General features: G+C 33.4%; 3 protein-coding genes across 3 annotated transcripts; all 3 read left to right on the top strand.

Annotated features, from left to right (window-relative positions):
• The first annotated feature begins 558 nt into the window (after positions 1-558).
• Positions 559-4,305, top strand: LOC148202802 (oxoglutarate-dependent flavonoid 7-O-demethylase 1-like). Its single transcript, XM_088110781.1, has 4 exons — positions 559-844; positions 1,219-1,466; positions 2,577-2,901; positions 3,850-4,305. The coding sequence occupies exons 1-4, from the start codon at positions 599-601 to the stop codon at positions 4,114-4,116; spliced, it is 1,086 nt and encodes a 361-aa protein (XP_087966907.1). The 5' UTR covers positions 559-598; the 3' UTR covers positions 4,117-4,305.
• A 1,248-nt stretch (positions 4,306-5,553) lies between these two features.
• On the top strand, positions 5,554-14,435 carry LOC124825071 (tobamovirus multiplication protein 3-like). The gene is made up of 11 exons (XM_088110782.1): positions 5,554-5,861; positions 5,963-6,053; positions 6,182-6,234; positions 7,170-7,262; positions 7,384-7,455; positions 8,090-8,162; positions 8,254-8,299; positions 10,704-10,767; positions 13,418-13,471; positions 13,558-13,635; positions 14,091-14,435. The coding sequence occupies exons 1-11, from the start codon at positions 5,691-5,693 to the stop codon at positions 14,181-14,183; spliced, it is 888 nt and encodes a 295-aa protein (XP_087966908.1). The 5' UTR covers positions 5,554-5,690; the 3' UTR covers positions 14,184-14,435.
• A 1,247-nt stretch (positions 14,436-15,682) lies between these two features.
• On the top strand, positions 15,683-17,859 carry LOC124825069 (pentatricopeptide repeat-containing protein At5g13770, chloroplastic). The gene has a single exon (XM_088110821.1). The coding sequence runs from the start codon at positions 15,740-15,742 to the stop codon at positions 17,564-17,566; it is 1,827 nt and encodes a 608-aa protein (XP_087966947.1). The 5' UTR covers positions 15,683-15,739; the 3' UTR covers positions 17,567-17,859.
• The last annotated feature ends 299 nt before the right edge of the window (positions 17,860-18,158 follow it).

Raw genomic sequence — 18,158 nt, 5'->3', positions numbered from 1 at the left:
GTAGAAAATGCGTTTCTTCCGCAAATGTTCCCATGGCTGCGCCTGAAAACAAGCCACCCCAGCTAAGCCATTTGCAGAAGAATTCATAATCACAATAATACATTTTCTACCCTTTTATTTGCCATGAATCCCTAATTTCATTATTATTCTCATAATTAAATTTGGGGTCAACGGATCATAGCTAAGCCTAAACTGTCCTTTCAATAAATAAAACAAAATTACCCTAATTCCATTTTTCTTCATCACATATACACAATTTGAATTTCTTGATTTCAGTTCTTTTAATTAATCTTGAGAATGATCAACGTGTAATTTTAATTAAAATCAATTAATACTGCATAAAAAATTATCTATTTCATATTTTTCATTTGATTCTCTTGTTATTATTTTCCAACTCACAAGGTTAAGTATGAAGTCAACCCATTAGGTTAAAAGTCATCGCAATACTTAAAGACAAAAGAAAGTGTTACTAATTTTTTAAAAGAAATGGCTAATAATGTGTAAATATATATATATATATATATAGCTACATCGACACATATATTTGGCATCATTCTCTTGTCTTGAAGAGAGAGAAGGGAACATTCAGTATAGCCTTATGGAAGCAGAAATAGCAGAGATTGGATCAAACCCTTCTGTAAAAGAACTAGCAAAGGAGGCACTGAGCAAAGTTCCAGAGAGATATGTTCTTCCAAATATTGACCCTCCAATTTTATTTAACACACACTCTCTGTCTGATCAGATCCCTGTCATTGACCTAGCTAAGTTGTTCTTGCCTCAAGAACTCAAGCCTCCTGAACTGGAGAACCTACACCTTGCATGCAAACAATGGGGTTTCTTTCAGGTTCCTATCTCAATATTATTCTCTCTTTTCCTTCTTCTCTTCTTATAATCATATTAAACCTAATATGCCATCATTATCAATGTCAATTTACTCCCTTTTAATTCACTGTAATTACACCAAGACACTGCTCAACAGTAATATGCATGTGCTTCTGAGTTGTTTAAGAACCACAATATCAATGTCAATTTACTTCCTTTTAATTCAGCATAGCCTTATTTCTTTGCTCAATGGTTATTTTCTTACTGAATGATCGACCGTCAGAAAAGAGTAATATAAAGATTTTGAAGGTGTAAGAGGGAGAACTGTTCGTTAATAATATATATATGCACGTAGAAGATTATAAAAGTTTTGATAATTGTGATGTTGTAAAACAGGTTATTAATCATGGAATTGACATGGAAGTGGTGGAAGATGTAAAGAGAGGAGCTGAAGAACTGTTCAATCTTTCAATGGAAGATAAGAAAAAGCTTTGGCAAAGAGAGGGAGATATGGAGGGATTTGGGCAAATGATTTCCAAGCCTAAAGATGAACCGTCGGATTGGGTGGATGGCTTCTACATTTTAACTCTTCCATCTTACTTAAGGAAGCCCCACCTATTTCCTAATCTACCCCTACCTTTCAGGTCCTCTTTAATATATTTTTCTCCTTTCTTAATCACTAAATTTCAATTCTCTTCTTATGGAAATTAATACGAGCAGATTTTTTAATTTAAGACTTCAATTTTCCACTCTTATATCTTAAAAATCGAAAGGGAAGAATATTTTATTATAATAATTAAACTAATTAAGGATTGGATATATTTTTCATATCCAAAATGTTATAAAAACTCGTGTTTCGTATTTAACTTAAATTTTGATATGTTTGCAATGTATTAGTCCTGTACTAAATAGAAAAGTAAAAAGTATTTTTTATAGTTAAATTAAAATTAAATATGTTTTTCAATTGTGTTTTATTTTCTAAACTAAATTATGAAATATTTAGTTTCTACAACATATGAAAGTCATTATCCTCTCCAAAAGATGACACAACACATGGATTGTTATCCATGTAACGATCATAATTTTATAGCATATTTTAAGATAACATTCACATGTCATATGTTAAAAAATATATTTTACATAGATTTTATAAAGTATGAAAATAAAACACTTTATAATTCAATTTAAAAATAAAATAAAATTTTGTATAATAATTTTGGAGACAATCAAATAATATTTCATCATATAAAAAGTGTAATTCTTATAAAACTTATCAAGTATAAAGGACTTAAAAATACGTGATATAATAGGATCTCTTAAAGTAAAATAATCTCATTAAAAGATATTTTAAGATCTTGCAATAAAAGTTAAAATATAGAATTGAATATGATCACCTTTATTATTTTGATACTTGGTCATATAAATGTACTATATATAATAATTTGCGTAAATAAAAAGGGAAATATATTTTTTTACCAAGCATCACTTGATAACTCATTTTTAGGAATGTTTTGCTCATTAAAAAAGTCAATTTTTATATTATAAAGAAAAAAATGAAAGGGTAAAATAATAGATGTAAAATGTATATGAAAATTTGTTAAGTGCCAAAATAATAGTATCCAAATGAAAATCACAGTGATGCTTGATCACAATTACAATTGTGGACCATGATTTAGTGTTATTGAACTTAACATAAAATGTATGAGTTGATCTCTTTGAAAATAACATTGATAAGATAAAGCTGAACATTGCAGGGAGAATTTAGAGGTGTATTGCAAGGAGATGAGAGAGCTTGCCATGAAGTTGTATGGTGTTATTGGAGAAGCACTTGATATAGGAGGAAAGGAAATGAAAGAGTCAATAGGGGAAGCAGGACAAGCAATAAGGATAAATTACTATCCTCCATGTCCCCAACCAGAAAATGTTCTTGGCCTAAAATCTCACACTGATGCTTCTGCACTCACCATCCTTCTCCAGGGCAATGAAGTTGAAGGCCTCCAACTCAAAAAAGATGGAACATGGCTTCCTGTTCATCCCCTCCCAAATGCTTTCATGGTTTTTATTGGAGATGTTTTGGAGGTAAGTCATTCAAATTTACACTACACATACCTTTTCATCCATCATTCTGCACCAAAACTAAACTATTAGCAATATACATTAGTTTAATTTATTTTTACATAAGTAATTTATAAAGTAAGGGTTCCCTCTACTTACATACTATCAATTTCCTAACCTTATTTAGTGGATCGATGTATGCATGTTAGTTCTTGATACAATATATTGAAAATACGTATTACACGTCAACTAAAGATAAAGTTAATTCATAATATAAATTGAATGTAAACATCACTTTACAAACAGTTTTGTAAGATTAAGATGAGTTTAAAATCAACTTCTTAACATGGTATCAGAATAATGTGTTAGAGTTTATCTTAATAAAATTTAAGGTTTATTAAACTTATTGTTTCACCTGCAAACAACTCCATCAATTCATAATATAAAACAAATACAAATCTCATTTTACTAGCCGATTTTATAAAGTTGAGTTAGATTTAAAATTTACATCTTTAACACAAAGTATATGCATGGTAATTAAATCGTGATACACATTGTTAAAAGTTTTATGTCGACTAGAGATAAGTTCAATTCATAATATAAAATGAAAGTAAATTTTACTTTACAAATGGTTCTGTAAAGTTAAATTGGGTTTAAAATCAACTTCTTAATATGATATTAAAGTTATGTATTATAATCTATTCTAGCGAAATTTAATATTTGTTGGACCTATTATTTCATCCGCTATCGAATCAATCGATTAATTCATAATATAAAATGAATGCAAACCTTGTTTTACAAATCAAATTTTGAAATTGAGTTAAACTTAAAATTTACGTCTTAACACAAAATGTATAAAAAAGCTTATTATTTTGTATTTTAAATTGTTGTGAATTAAGACTAATAAAGATTCATAAACTTGAAAATTCTTTATAATTTTATTGCCTTTACTATGTGTATATGGTTTAACAGGTGGTGACAAACGGGATATATAAGAGCATCGAGCATCGAGCAGTGGTGAACTCAATGAAAGAAAGGTTCAGCATAGCTACATTCAGTGGTGCTGAATGGAATGGAAACATAGGTCCAACACCTTCTCTTGTAACTCCAGAAACACCAGCATTATTCAAAACAATTGGGGTAGCAGATTTCTACAAGGGCTACCTTTCGCCTGAGCATCAAGGCAAATCATTCATAAACAATGTTTTGAGGATCAATAGTGAGAACATCAAATACTAGCTAGCTTGTGGAGTTGATAATGGAAATGTGATAATAATAATTAAGTAAACCTTCGAGACATGGTAATTATATATATTGACTTTGGTTCAATTCAATATGTGTAGTTATTCGTTGCAAGATTTGCATTCAAGCAAGTACATTGATGAGTAGATGATGGGAAGTCTGAATTTTCCATGTCACAAGAAATAATTTTTTGGCTTAATACCCTATTTTGTCCCTAGTTTCGGTCAAATTAGTCAATCCTTTAAAACGTGCGGCAATTGCGTCCCTACTTAATAAAATTTATATCAATGAAATCCCTTCCGTTAAATCCGTACAAACGGCGTTAATAGAAGAGAGAGAAAAATAATTAACGCAGTTTGTACGGATTTAATGGAAGGAATTTCATTGATATAAATTTTATTAAGTAGGGACGTAATTGACGTACCTTTTAAAGAATTGACTAATTTGACATTCTCGAGCGAAACTGGGGACAAAATAGGGTATTAAGCCTAATTTTTTTTATATGCTTTCATTAAAACTCTAATTTCTTTTTCTTCCTTCCCTCCCTAAAACTGTCTCTAGTCCTCTAAATTATTGTTTAGTGATGAGAGATATATTCAAATATATATTGAGAGTGAACAAAGTCTTAATAAAAGGAATATAAGACTAAATAAATAAGAACTTGGATAATAAAGAGAATAAAAGAAAACATACAAAAATAATAATTGATATATTAATAAAATATTGAAATATCAACAAATAGATTCAATTGTAACTACGTATCAGTTTAATTATATATATCTGAATACTTTTTGTATAAAAAGTTTGTCTATGTCTTTTTTATTCATTAAAATATTTAAATTATAAATATTGTTGACAAAAATATAAGTACCTTAAATGGTGACATATATTATCATGTAACGCACACAAAATAAAGTAATAAACCTACAAATTAAATAATATAAACAAAGAAGGTTAAAACATCTACATTATATTTACCAAATTGAATAGAGTATTATATTTACTTATAAATGCATATAAGAATAGTAGTTTGTAAGAGTTTAAGGAAAATGATGAAAATTTTTATACAATTTTAACAAGATTAAAAAATAAAATATTTTAACACATATTTTTTTTTATAATATTTTAACGTATGTATATTATTTTTTGTACTAAGTTATTATTTATTTATTATTGAACTAACATACTCTAAACCTAACCAAATGAAAAAAATTATATATAGATTATATCAAAATATTATAAAAAATCCATGATAACATATCATTCCTCTTAAAAATACACATAAGTTTTCTTCCATTTTTAAAGTAAAAGATTAAAGAGAAATTTAATGTAATTCTATAAATTAACTAAATAATTAATTTTGAGCTTAGAATATTAAATATTAAATATTAAATACTGAACTGTGTGCCATCTTCATCCTGACCGTCTCACTCACGCTCACCTAGATGCGACCACACGCATTAATTATTCGTTAATATCACACGAGCTTCCTTCGGACTACTTATTTTCTTCCCTCCATCGTTTCTTCCTTCACTCTCGGCGCGTGTCATAAACTAGCCGTTGATTCGAGAATGGGCAACGACGGCGTGCCGGAGACGATGGCCGAGGTCATGGCCGTGGCGGCGGTTGACCTTACTGACGCCTCCAACTGGTGGAACGACATCGACGACTCTCCGGTGTGGCAGGATCGTATCTTCTACACCCTCGCCGTACTCTACGGTATCGTGGCCACCGTAGCTTTGGTATCGTCGCACACTCTTTCAATTCCAAATTAGGTTTTTTTTAAAAAAATTATCTCTAATTATTCAGTTTCTTTTTTAATTTTTATTTGATTGAATTTTAGGTTCAACTGGCTCGGATACAATTGAGAGTGCCGGAGTACGGTTGGACCACTCAGAAGGTCTTTCACTTTCTCAATTTTTTGGTGAATTCGGGTTTGTATCGTTCAAACCTTTTTTTTTTCTTCTTCTGTATATCTCTTTGAAATGATTTTTTAAATATTTTTTTATCAATGTGATGCGACGTTTTGTTAAGTGATTATGCACTATTTTTGGTTTTGCAGTTCGGTGTGTAGTTTTCATCTTCTTTAGGAACGTGCAGAGGTTGAAGCCAGAGGTACAGGGAATGGAATGTAGCCTTTAATTTCGGCCATTTTCTTCACATTAGATTAGTTGTTTATTGTTCGAGTAAGCCATCAATTCAGTTCTCGAATTATCACATCTTCTCTCCTACTGAATTCTCAAAATATAAAAAGAATAAGAAGTAGTCCGTAAAGTTTTATGACATGTATGCCTCTTTGTTAATTCCAAGGTTAGGGTGTTTTAAAAGTATGCATCTTATATAATTCTCTTACCATCTCAAATTCCAATTACTGTGAACATAAATAGCAACAACAATGGCTGAGTATGATGAGGGTAAAACTCTCTAGGAAGTAGGGTAAAAAATTTATTACGTTGACAACAAACCATTTTGTTGGAGAATTGCATATTTGCTTCATTTGGTGTCACTTTTTAAGGGTCTCTGTACATAATTATTCTGACAATCAAAAGTTGGATTAATATCTATGCTAAAAATAGTTGTGCTTAGTCGTATTTTTTTATGTTAAACAATAAGAAAGTCAACGAACAGGAAATGCATATACATAATATAGAAATATAAATGCCTAACGGAAGCAATGTCTTTTCTCTTTTCAAACAGAATTCTGCGTGTTTAGGACACTAAATTGGTGCTATGTGTTGCTTTTGGTTCTGATTCTTAGGGACCAAATTGATATATTTTTTTTCTGGAGAAAAGGGATGGATGAGATAAACACTAAAGACAAGGGACATGTTCTACTCATGTTTAAAACAGTTTCATTAACAAAGGGACGAACATAACAAATGTCGGAAATGTTTAGGGATTTCTTAATAACTTTCAATACTTTAAGGACCAAGTAGGAGAGAGAATAAAACATTGATGACAAAATTGATGGTTCACTCTTTATTATTTTCTATTTATGGAATTTGAGATTCACTCTTACACTTAGTTGCTGCATTTCCTTGTGTTTGTAGATTCTTCAACACATCTTGCTTGACGTGCCGAGTCTTGCTTTCTTTACAACATATGCCCTTTTGGTCCTGTTCTGGGCTGAGATTTATTACCAGGTAAGTATGATTTGTTGTACATTTTCTCCCCTATGGGTTGTTTGTCTTGTGTGATTTTCTTTCCATGGAAGTGTGTTTAGCTGTCTGGTTTTGATTCCGTCTGTGTTTAATGCTTTGGCAGGCACGTGCTGTATCGACTGATGGACTGAAACCAACTTTCTACACAATCAATTTCGTGGTTTATATTGTTCAGGTGAAAATTCTATTTATTTAGGAAGTTTGTGTATGTAATCAACTATTAAGCGATGATTGACTTTGGTTGTGACTCACTACATGTTTGCTAAAAGGGAAAGTTTATGCAATATCCAATATAGAATGATATTTTAGTTAATTGAAGGATATTTTGGCTCTATCTTTCTTCACATTAAGCTCACTAACTATTTTAGATAAACAGCCCTTAGGTTCTGTGTAATCAACTATTGAATGATGTTTGACTTTGTGTACGACTCACTACATGGTCGGTAGAAGGACAATTTTATGCAAGTTTCCAGCCTATGCCACTTCTTTGCCACTTCCCGAATACCCTCACTTTCGCTTAAAAATTTCATACACACCCTCTGCCACTACTGCCCACTACTGCCCACTTGACAGTTAGACCAGTCTCATAATTATGATCAGGTGCATTGCACCTTTCCCTCTCCTCTCCTGACATGTACCTTGGGTATTTTATTAGGGGTTGTATTGTATCAGTTGATGTTAATTAACTTTTACTATTCAATGTACCTATCTTTTGTCTCATTAGTTCATATGCATTGAAAGTTTTAGGTTCTGTTAGTTTTGAGTTTGATGAATTTGACCCTACTGATTTTTGGTCTAATTTGTATCAGATTACTTTGTGGTTAATATTGTGGTGGAAACCTATCGATGGACTGCTCATTCTTTCTAAGATGTTCTTTGCAGGTTTGTCTGTACTGGAATTTGATTTGTCATTTCTATTGATTGTTACTTTTATCAGATTGTGCTAATGCATGTAATAAATATATTGCAATAGGGGTCTCTTTGTTTGCAGCCATTGGTTTTCTTCTCTATGGTGGAAGGTAGCTTATCTGTATTCATATCTGACTCCCTTTGATGTAATTGGCATGAAATTGTTGTTTTAGTTACTACATGCCCCCATTGAGTTGGGAATTTGTTTTTAAAGAGAAAAATGAAGTAGAATAACAACTCATTGAAGTAGCAGAATGAAAATTATATGTCTTGGGTTTTGCACATACTTTGTATATTGGTATCCATCTGTATTGAGATCAGGGCCAATCTTGTAGTGAAAATTCTGTTGTAATTCTCAATAGCATGTAAAATTTAACTTCATAAGCTATTGGTGTGGGTATGGTAGGGCTCTTTATCCAAATTTAGAAGTATATACTGATCTTTACCATGTTTGAGATATTGTTTGCAAGTGAGTTATTTTCAATTCCAAGATTCAACTGTTGCTTTGTGTCTTGATTGATCTTCTCAAAAAGAGAATTTTAAGTTTAATTCAACCTTACAAAACCATCTTATAAGGTAATATTTTCATTCTTTTATATACTAGAATTTGACCATATTTATAGTTGATGAGAGATTTCCAATATACTCTTATGCCGAGGATTTAACATCTTGAGTGTGGGAATAAAAGGAGGTTCGATAGCACATGACATGATAGGTTTAACAAACATTACTAGAATAGATTCTAATATCATCTTAAAAGGTAGACTTTAAACCATACTCAACCTTACAAAACTGATTTGTAATGTAAGGTTTATATGCTTACCTTAGTTGATCATATCTTTAGTTGATATGAGATATCTAACAAATATTTTCTTTATTTGAGATCCGATCTTCTCTAAAATTTCTGATAGGTGGGGGTTCCTGGTTCTATGAGGTGGTAGGAATATAAATATAACCAAGATATCCATCAAGATGGATAACAGGTGGGGGTTCCTGGTTCCGTACGTGCTGTAGTCCCTGTAAGCAGATGTCTTATCAAAGGCACTGTTTTACTTGTGATATTTACTGTGTTCTGAGTTTGTTGTGCAATGTATGGATGTGGATATTCCCTTAAACACTCTTGTCCCCAAGTTACAATAATAACTAGTTAAAAACAACTAAAGTGTCTTTTTAGTTTAGACAGATGAAATTATGCCATTTTGGTCAATTCAATACCAAGTGTTTAGGAAGACTGCTAGTTCAGATCTGTCCTTTTAAATTGGTTCACCAATGGTTTTACTCAATATTATTCTGTCTGTAATTATTTGACTATGCTCCATCTGATCAAGCTTTTATTGGCTGGGCTTCCAATGATTTTCTCATATCACTAAAACCATCTCAGTTGTATCACACCAAGAATATATGCTTTACACTACAGCATAATATGAGACTCTTTACTTTCACCAAAGGCTTTGAAATTAACTGGCAGGAAAATGACATCATCAATTACTTGATGCCAACAAATTGGTATCAAATCATTTTTGTTGATCTCTTGTTGCCACAGTCCAAAAGAAAATATTTGTTGAGCTTTAAATTTCCGTATTGGTCTGTTGATGAGGAAGAATCGACTTTTTGGCAAATGAGGTAAAACTTTGGGCAAGAAAACAGTTTTTTGTTTCATCAAGGATCACTTTCCTTTCACATTTCATCTAATATACTGAGCAAAATCAAGTGAGAACAGTTTTCGTATGTGGTTTGTTTTTGGCAGGGGAGGGAAGATAGGAAAAGCCAGTATGGCAATTTATATTCAAACTAGAAATTACTGAAACTGGGACAGATCTTTTGAAAATAGACATGAAACCAGCTTAACAAGTTGATGGATGCTGATTTTGTGTAGTTAGTCACGGTCTTTTTTTATATTGCCCTGAGATTTTGAAAATTTACGGCCTATATTTTGTTTTGAGTGTGTTAGCAGTCAAGTTATCATAATTTTTACCAGCGAGTTATGTTCCTGCATCACAATCCTATAAAGGGATGTTTGGGCTGTCTTGGAATTTGGTAATAAATGAGAAATAGATTATGGCATTTCCCTTTACCAAGCTACTTAGTGACTGTACCCAACTCCCTGATCAATGCTAGTTGGAAATTCCTATTTAAGGAGCATATTTTTTCAAGACTATTTGTTTTGTTTTTACTTGCACATTATGGCTATCTAGTGATCTATCCATGTTTTCTTAAAAGAAGATATTTTTGAGTGGCTTGCTAAATGAATTTGCTTCTCTGTTTACTTGTGTAACTTACCGTCCTGTTTCTCCATGTCTTGTTCTCTAATGAAATTTCCTCTTGCTTAAAAAATAATTTTTTTTAAGCCAGATAAAGTGTTAGGACATAAAGAGACTAAATCTAGCACTTTAAACTTCTGCTTTTAAATTGAAATTTGAATTGTCAGTGTGCACTTATGTTTTGGCATACTATATGTATTACCTTCTTGCTTCCTTTTCTGATTCCTGCAACCCGTTTTTTGACGTTTTCCAGACTGTTCTTAATGCTACAACGCTTTCCCGTTGAATCCAAAGGGCGACGTAAGAAGCTGCAAGAGGTATGCAATTTGATGATGAAACATTTTGAATTTCGATCAGTTTAAGAAATAATACTTATGAAATGTCTTAGTATGATTAATTACCTTACGTTTATAAGTATTAGGTCTCAAATATTAGGGTAAAGTTGAATAATTTTATTGCTAAGAGTACATCATATATATATATATATATATATATATATATATATATATATATATGCAAGACAAGATTGGGAAACTAAATTTCGAAAGATAATAACAACACTTATTGTAATAAGATCCCTATGATTCTGCTGTAAATAGTGAATATTTTTTGGAAGCCCATATCTAAAATTTATTGTAAAATCTATGGAGACGTTAAGTCCAACAGCAAAAGGAAAATTTCCTAATGTACTGCTGAACATGTTAGAATAAAAGTACCTATTGCTTTATCAATTTTTTTGAGAAATAATCTCATTGTCTCTACTTTCTCTTGATTGGGTTGAATCAATTCTCTGTTTTCCTCCATATTTTCAGTAGCTGTGTGCTTGTCCTCCCTTATGTTGTCTCCTTTTCTTCCCCACTCCTTGTCACGTTTTTTGGGGAGCCCATTCTCTGCTGGGTGGCTCTCCCTGATGTTAAACTTAACGGCCAACTATTGCCAGGATCAATTCATGTTGGACGATACTACTTATATATCAGGTTAAATTATCTGACATATACAGTGAAAAAGGAGAGAGGGAGGGAAAAAGAAAAGGAGAAAGACATAATATAGACTGAGTAACTATATGACCTGACACTGGATGGATATTTTATAGATATAATCTGTTAGGTTTCTAGATAGAGGAAACTAGGAAAACAAATGCAAACTCCCAAACTCACTGAATAGACCTTGTATTATTGATTCTAGGGAACAAGTACAACATTAAGGAATCCAAGGGACAATGTTTCCTTCACACAGGATGTCAATGATCCTGTCAACAATTCTACAAAGCATCCAAAAGTCCCCTGCGTACAAGGACAACTAACAATTATTTTTTAATATGTTTCCTCCTAACAATACACATTGCATATCCTATAATAATCTGAATTGGGGGTGTTGGTGATAATCTTGTTCTTTTTGCATAGGGCCTGCAACTTTGTCAAGAAATACTCCCTCAAATGATCTTCTAGTGTTGGATTTACTTGTGATACCGATATCTTGAATTCTTGGATGAATTTTTCCTCACTCCCAATCCATGTTATTGCTGCAAAACTCACAAGTAAAACTCTCAGTGCATTCCCACCAGCTGTTGGTGCCAAGAAATTAAACCCATAATCCTCAAGAATGCCAATATCTTTATGGATATAAAGAATGTCAATGTTCCATAAACCATCATGTCGTGTATTATTACTAGGTGGCACATCAATAGCATAACAAAATTAACCCGAATTGCTGTTTCCCACTTCAAATTCTTGAATGTAATCTTCCACCCTTTCTTGTTGTTTAATTGTTGCTTATTTTTCAACAATGGCGCTTCATTGTCTATCCCCACACGTTTCAAAATTGGTGCTGCAATCTCTGCCCCCACAACTCCTACCGAGAGCTTTAGAAAGATCTTCCCAATAAGGACTCTTGATTTTTTGTTGCCAGATTTTTAACCCCTGGACTGCATTTTCTTCCCTTCTGATAAGGGTTGGATGTACTTTTGTTGATCCTTTGATTTTTTGAACTTTCAAACCGTTTGTTGTTCTTGCAATCTGACCTTGGGGGTCATTCCCTTCCAATGTGGGCAACTAACCCGTCCATACAAGGCCCCAAAATTTCCTATAACAAACACCCCTCCTTAAGAAACTGGCACTTGGCGGCTTGGAAAATTCGGTCTCCCCCAATGGTAGGAGTAGGTTCCCCCAAGATTCGAACCTGAAACATCGGATTCGTTGCAAGGCTCTGACACCATTGTTACGAAAAGGTTAACCCGTCCGTACAAGGTCCAGAATTTCCTATAACACATCACCCTTTTAAACCCAGGGCAAAATGGTTCTTTCTCACCATTATTAATTCCATTATTGTCCCTGGCATTCTCTTCTCTTTGCTTTTCCTGCTTGATTGAATTTTCTCCTCCGTCTGGAGGAAGATCTTTGATCTCTTCAATTTCCTACAATCCATGTTTCACAATACCCAAACCAGTCTTTACCTTTTCCTTTTCTTTCTTGGTATCTTGAAGTTCTTTAATCTCCCTCAATTGCTGTAGAATTTCTTTGGCAATAGACAAACTGGTCTTCATCTCTGCCCTAGCTCTTCCTTGCTTGCTGGCCAAACTTTCCAAACTTTTCCCTTCTCTTTGTATCTGGCAGTTCGGACCAGTTTGTTAGGTTTCTAGATAGAGGAAACCAGGAAAACGAATGCAAACTCACTGAATAGACCTTGTATTATTGATTCTAGGGAACAAGTACTGCATGAAGGCATCTAAGGGACAACGTTCCCTTCACACATGATATCAATGATCCTGTCAACAATTCTACAAAACATCCAAAATTCTCCTGCATACAAGAACCCCCCTACTATATAAAAAAAACTCACTCATCCTAACAATCTGACTAACAACTACTTTTTGATATGTTACCTCCTAACATACACATTACATATCCTATAATAATCTGAAAATGTTTTAGATATATTCTGACAATCTACATGATGCTTCTATTGTAGGTTGGCTATGTGACAACCATATGTTTTTTATGTTTCCTTGTCAGATGCATTATGGTGAGAGCCCCTTTTTATTTGTAATTCTTAGTTATTTTTGTTTGCTTGCTTTCGAAGTTGAGTTTGATTATATTTTGTTGTTTCAGATGTGCTTTAATGCATTTAATAAAGATGCGAACCTTGATGTCCTTGATCACCCAATTCTAAACTTCATATATTACCTGGTAAGTTATTCGTGTTCTTTACTTCTTTTATTGTGGTATGTATGTCACCATACTCCTTACCGTTTCTTTTTTAATTGGTAAGGAAGATAGGAGGGAAATATAGGTGGGCAAATGGTGTTTGAGGTGATTGATTGAACCCCAACTTTGAACATCATCTCCTCCCCTTCCTCCTACATAGATGCCACTTGGCTCCGAGGCCATTGGCTCCTTACTGTTTCTAATTGTTATATTAGTGCTTATATACCATTTATCATTGTTTTAGTTGTCTCGTTTATACTCTTGGGGTTTCCTTTTCTTTAAGCTGTGTGATGCAGGCTGAGATATTCTGTGCCTATATTTTTTCAAACCTGAACTGCTAGAAGAACCCTTCTCTACTTACATTCTACTCATTCTGCTACTCGTAGAAATGTCTCTCTCCCGCAATACCTCTTACTGTTTTCTATTTTTTGTTGCAGTTGGTGGAAATAGTGCCTTCTTCTTTGGTCCTTTTCATCTTGAGGAAGCTTCCACCAAAGCGTGGTATAACGCAATATCACCCAATTCGCTGAAGAGGGCATTATAATTCACTATTTTATTGGATGATTATAAAAGTCCTAGGTAATTTTTTAGATAGAGACAAGTCAGTGTTCAATGTACCGGTGTCAAAGCTTGTATCATGGAACGTGATATATATATATATTGAATGTATTCTCAACCGTATTGATCTGTGTTATCACTTATCTTAGATGTTAAGCTTTGGCTCTAGAACAGTGTGCTTAGTTTTGTGATCCAGCATTTTTATACGATGATAGTTGGGAGAAGATGATAGTGTATAAATAGGTTTTTTAACCGCTACAAGTTCGTAAAATATCTCGTCCCATCCTTGTGTTCTGTCGTATTTATTAAGTTGCTACATATCATACTTTGAAATCACCTTGTTTGAATACTACGATTACAATTACTCAAGATAAAAACGAAAAGACAAAGTAAGCTTACCTGTTCAGTACTTGCTTTCTACGTATTATTGGATTTGAAGATCGAAGAATGCACAGCTGGGTCACTTAGTGTTTGATGAAGTGATTAGTTTAAACCCTCTTGCTTGATTCCGGAATTTGCTTCTTCATAACCAACGATTCCCATAGAGCTTCTTCAAGTGATATTATGATGAGCTACCCGTCACTTAGTGTTTGAATGTTTGGTTTGACTTACCTTCGATGAGAAGTGATAGTTTTGAATTGTTATTCAACAAGGCCCTAAAAATAAACATCAATAAATGTTTTGAGGGAAATACAATAAGAGAAAATAATAATTATGTCTATCCAATCCCTCCTGTACTTTTTTTTTTTTTGTAAATGAGACGTTTACGATTTAAATCTTTCTAATGCCAAATAAGAAATAATGTAAATAAGCTGCACCTGGGATGCAACATTGTTTCATGTCATTGTCTATGCAGAAGTTAATCGCAAAATAAATTATTTTAACAGAGTTGAAACGTCATTGAATTATATTTTAGTTTGTCCAATTGTAATTACTATACTGAATTGACATATTCACATATGGTAAAAAAAATAATTTCAAAATGTGTCAGTTGATTAACCGTTTTTTACAAGATTAAATAAAAATAATACAACAAATAAAAGTCTATTGAGTACCTTTAAGTTTATTATAATTACATTTAATTGAACTGTTCTTATGTTCCATTAATATTATTTAATTTATTAATACATATGAAGAGAAAACGATAACATTAAAGAAAAAAATCTTCTCTTAAACCAGTAGGATTTCCTTTTTCTTCATTCTTAGAACAAAAAGAATATTAGCTATTATATTTATATTTGAAATTTATTAAATATAAATGAATAAATAAGTGACCATTCATAAAGACACTGATGTCATTCTCTGCTGCACAAAATAGTTCAATATGGGTATGGCTAGGAAAGATTGACGTGGCATTAAGAATCGGAAATGAAACATTTTCGGTTGTTCCGCACCACACGTTTTTACTTTGTGGCTAACTTGCTCCACATGTTTGAAGATATATCTATTCAGATAATGCCACAACATCTATGTAAGGTACTCATAACTCAACCACCATCCTCAACCAAAGTGTTCGATCGCTTCCAACATGGCCATTTCCTGTTCTGCAGAATGGTCTCTTGCTTGCACAAATTGTTCCAGAACAACCCATCACCTGCATGCAGTGATCCCCACGTGCCACTTCCCTTCCTGGTGCACTGTCTCACCTTCTCACCCACGCTTCTTCCATGTCAATTTCTCAGCTTCTCCCACACCCATTTTGGAAGAAGAACCTTCCAACACCCCCATCATCCATTTAGATGTTAACTTTGCTGATGTTCAACAATATTCCAAGCCAGAAGCTGAGAACTTGAACGAGTTTTTATGTGGGTTGTTTGAGGATCCAAAAACAAGGGAACTTGCGTTTGACTACTACCAAAGGTTGAAAGAGAGGCCAGAGTTTAGGCCTAACAAATCAACACTAAGGTATGTGATCAGGTACTTGATGAGTTTGAAGGAATGGGATTTGATTTTATCAGTTTCAGAAGACTTTCAGGTTTACCATGCGTTGCCTGATAGGGCTACTTGCTCTAGCTTGATTAAATTTTGCATTAAGCGTAGGAAATTCAGAATTGCTGATGTTCTGCTCGATGTTTTTAATTCTGATAGTAAGGTTGCTTTCTTAGCTTGTAGTTCTGCCATGGAAAGTTATAATAAGCTGCATATGTTTAGGAATACTGTTTTGATCTATGAACGAATGAAATCCACTGGTATTCTTCTGGATTCTGTAGGTTATTTACACATTATGGAAGCTTACTCTAAACTTAATGAATGTGACAAAGTGGTTCAGTTGTTTCATGAATTTAAAAGTAGGAACTTAAGAACTTCAGCCAGATATTTATCTCAAATTTATGGGATTCTATGCGAGTCATTGGGGAAGTCTGGAAGGGCTTTTGAAGCACTTAATTACTTCAGAGAGATGAATCAGAAGGGGACTTCTGGATGCTCAATTTATTCCACCTTGATATACTCTTTTGCGAGTTTACGCAAGGTTGATTTGGCTGAGGAACTTTTCAGAGAAGCTAAAAGCAAAACAGTGATAAAGGACCCTGAGGTCTATTTAAGGCTTATGCTTATGTACATAGATGAAGGTTTGTTGGAGAAGACTTTGGAGATTGTGAAGGCAATGGATGATGCAGATGTGAAGGTTTCTGATTCTATAATATGTACTATTGTCAATGGCTTTAGCAAGAAAAGAGGGTTTTCAGCTGCAGTTAAGGTTTTTGAGGATCTAGTTTCGAAGGGCTATGAACCAGGTCAAGTCACCTATGCTTCAGTTATAAACGCATATTGGCGTCTTGGACAATGCAGCAAAGCAGAAGAGGTGTTTGAAGAGATGGAGAAAAAGGGGTTTGACAAATGTGTTTATGCTTATGCTAGTATGATTGTGATGTATGGGAGAACTGGGAAGGTGAGAACTGCAACAAGGTTGGTAGCTAAGATGAAAGAAAGAGGGTGCAAACCAAATGTGTGGATCTATAACTCATTGATAGACATGCATGGGAGGGAGAAGAATTTGAAGCAGCTTGAGAAGCTGTGGAGAGAGATGAAGAGAAGAAAGGTAGCACCAGATAAGGTGACTTACACTACCATCATCAGTGCTTATAACAAGGCAGGAGAGTTTGAAAGTTGTGTGAAACTGTTTGATGAGTACAGAATCAATGGTGGCCTTATTGATAGGGCCATGGCAGGTATAATGGTTGGTGTGTACACTAAAGTTGGTCAGGTTGATGATCTGGTGAAACTCTTGCAGGACATGAAAACAGAAGGGACAAGACTAGATCAGAGGCTGTATCAGTCTGCTTGGAATGCTTTTAAGGATGCTGGGTTGCAACTGCAGGCAAAATGGATGAAAGAGAGCTTCCTTGTGGCATAGTCTTCTTTATATTTGTCCAACATTTGGCCAAATCTCAAGCAGAAATATGTGAAACCGGTCAGTAGTGTGATGCTTAATTGCTTTCTCTGTTACTCCAAATATTGCAGTATGTATATTTATACACCATGTATAGGTTTCTTGCTTGTACAATTATTTATTAGCCCTTTTCTGTTATATCCTTGCAAACTCATATTGTGATCTAGTAACAAGATCCAACTGCATAGGTTGCTGTAAAGTATTTTTTGTAACCAAACATCAACATAACTAAGCAGGAAATCCATTTTATCTTCAAACTTTCCTGGATTATGGGTCTTCTACTTTATGTTGTGGTCAACTTTTTTTCATCTTTATATTCTATGCGTGACATGTTGGAAGCTAATGTCGATTAGAAATAAGAATAATTTAAAATGAGTTAGTCTTAAAATTTATTTCTTAATAAATCTAAACTCATACTTTGAATTCATTTGGATTCCTAAAAGTTATTTATATATAGCAGTCCATCATGAAAACATCCTTTTCGGTGCTATTTCTCACTCCATTGGTGTAGACACACTTGTTTTGGCCTTTAGGTTTTTTATATGATATGAAAATA

The sequence above is a fragment of the Vigna umbellata genome, chromosome 3 (assembly GCF_029865625.1).
Source record: "Vigna umbellata cultivar VRB3 chromosome 3, Vumbellata_1.0, whole genome shotgun sequence".
Taxonomy (NCBI): Eukaryota; Viridiplantae; Streptophyta; class Magnoliopsida; order Fabales; family Fabaceae; genus Vigna; species Vigna umbellata.
The sequence above is the reverse complement of the archived record's forward strand: the minus strand, read 5'-3'. Positions and strand labels throughout refer to the sequence as shown.

Bases quoted from the DNA above. Each gene is read 5' to 3' on its own strand.
- LOC124825071 (XM_088110782.1), top strand. From the start codon at position 5,691: ATGGGCAACGACGGCGTGCCGGAGACGATGGCCGAGGTCATGGCCGTG. The intron at 5,862-5,962 runs GTATCGTCGCAC...ATTGAATTTTAG, and splicing joins TCGTGGCCACCGTAGCTTTG to GTTCAACTGGCTCGGATACA. The intron at 8,300-10,703 runs GTAGCTTATCTG...GACGTTTTCCAG, and splicing joins TTTCTTCTCTATGGTGGAAG to ACTGTTCTTAATGCTACAAC.
- LOC124825069 (XM_088110821.1), top strand. From the start codon at position 15,740: ATGGCCATTTCCTGTTCTGCAGAATGGTCTCTTGCTTGCACAAATTGT.
- LOC148202802 (XM_088110781.1), top strand. From the start codon at position 599: ATGGAAGCAGAAATAGCAGAGATTGGATCAAACCCTTCTGTAAAAGAA. The intron at 1,467-2,576 runs GTCCTCTTTAAT...TGAACATTGCAG, and splicing joins AATCTACCCCTACCTTTCAG to GGAGAATTTAGAGGTGTATT. The intron at 2,902-3,849 runs GTAAGTCATTCA...ATGGTTTAACAG, and splicing joins TTATTGGAGATGTTTTGGAG to GTGGTGACAAACGGGATATA.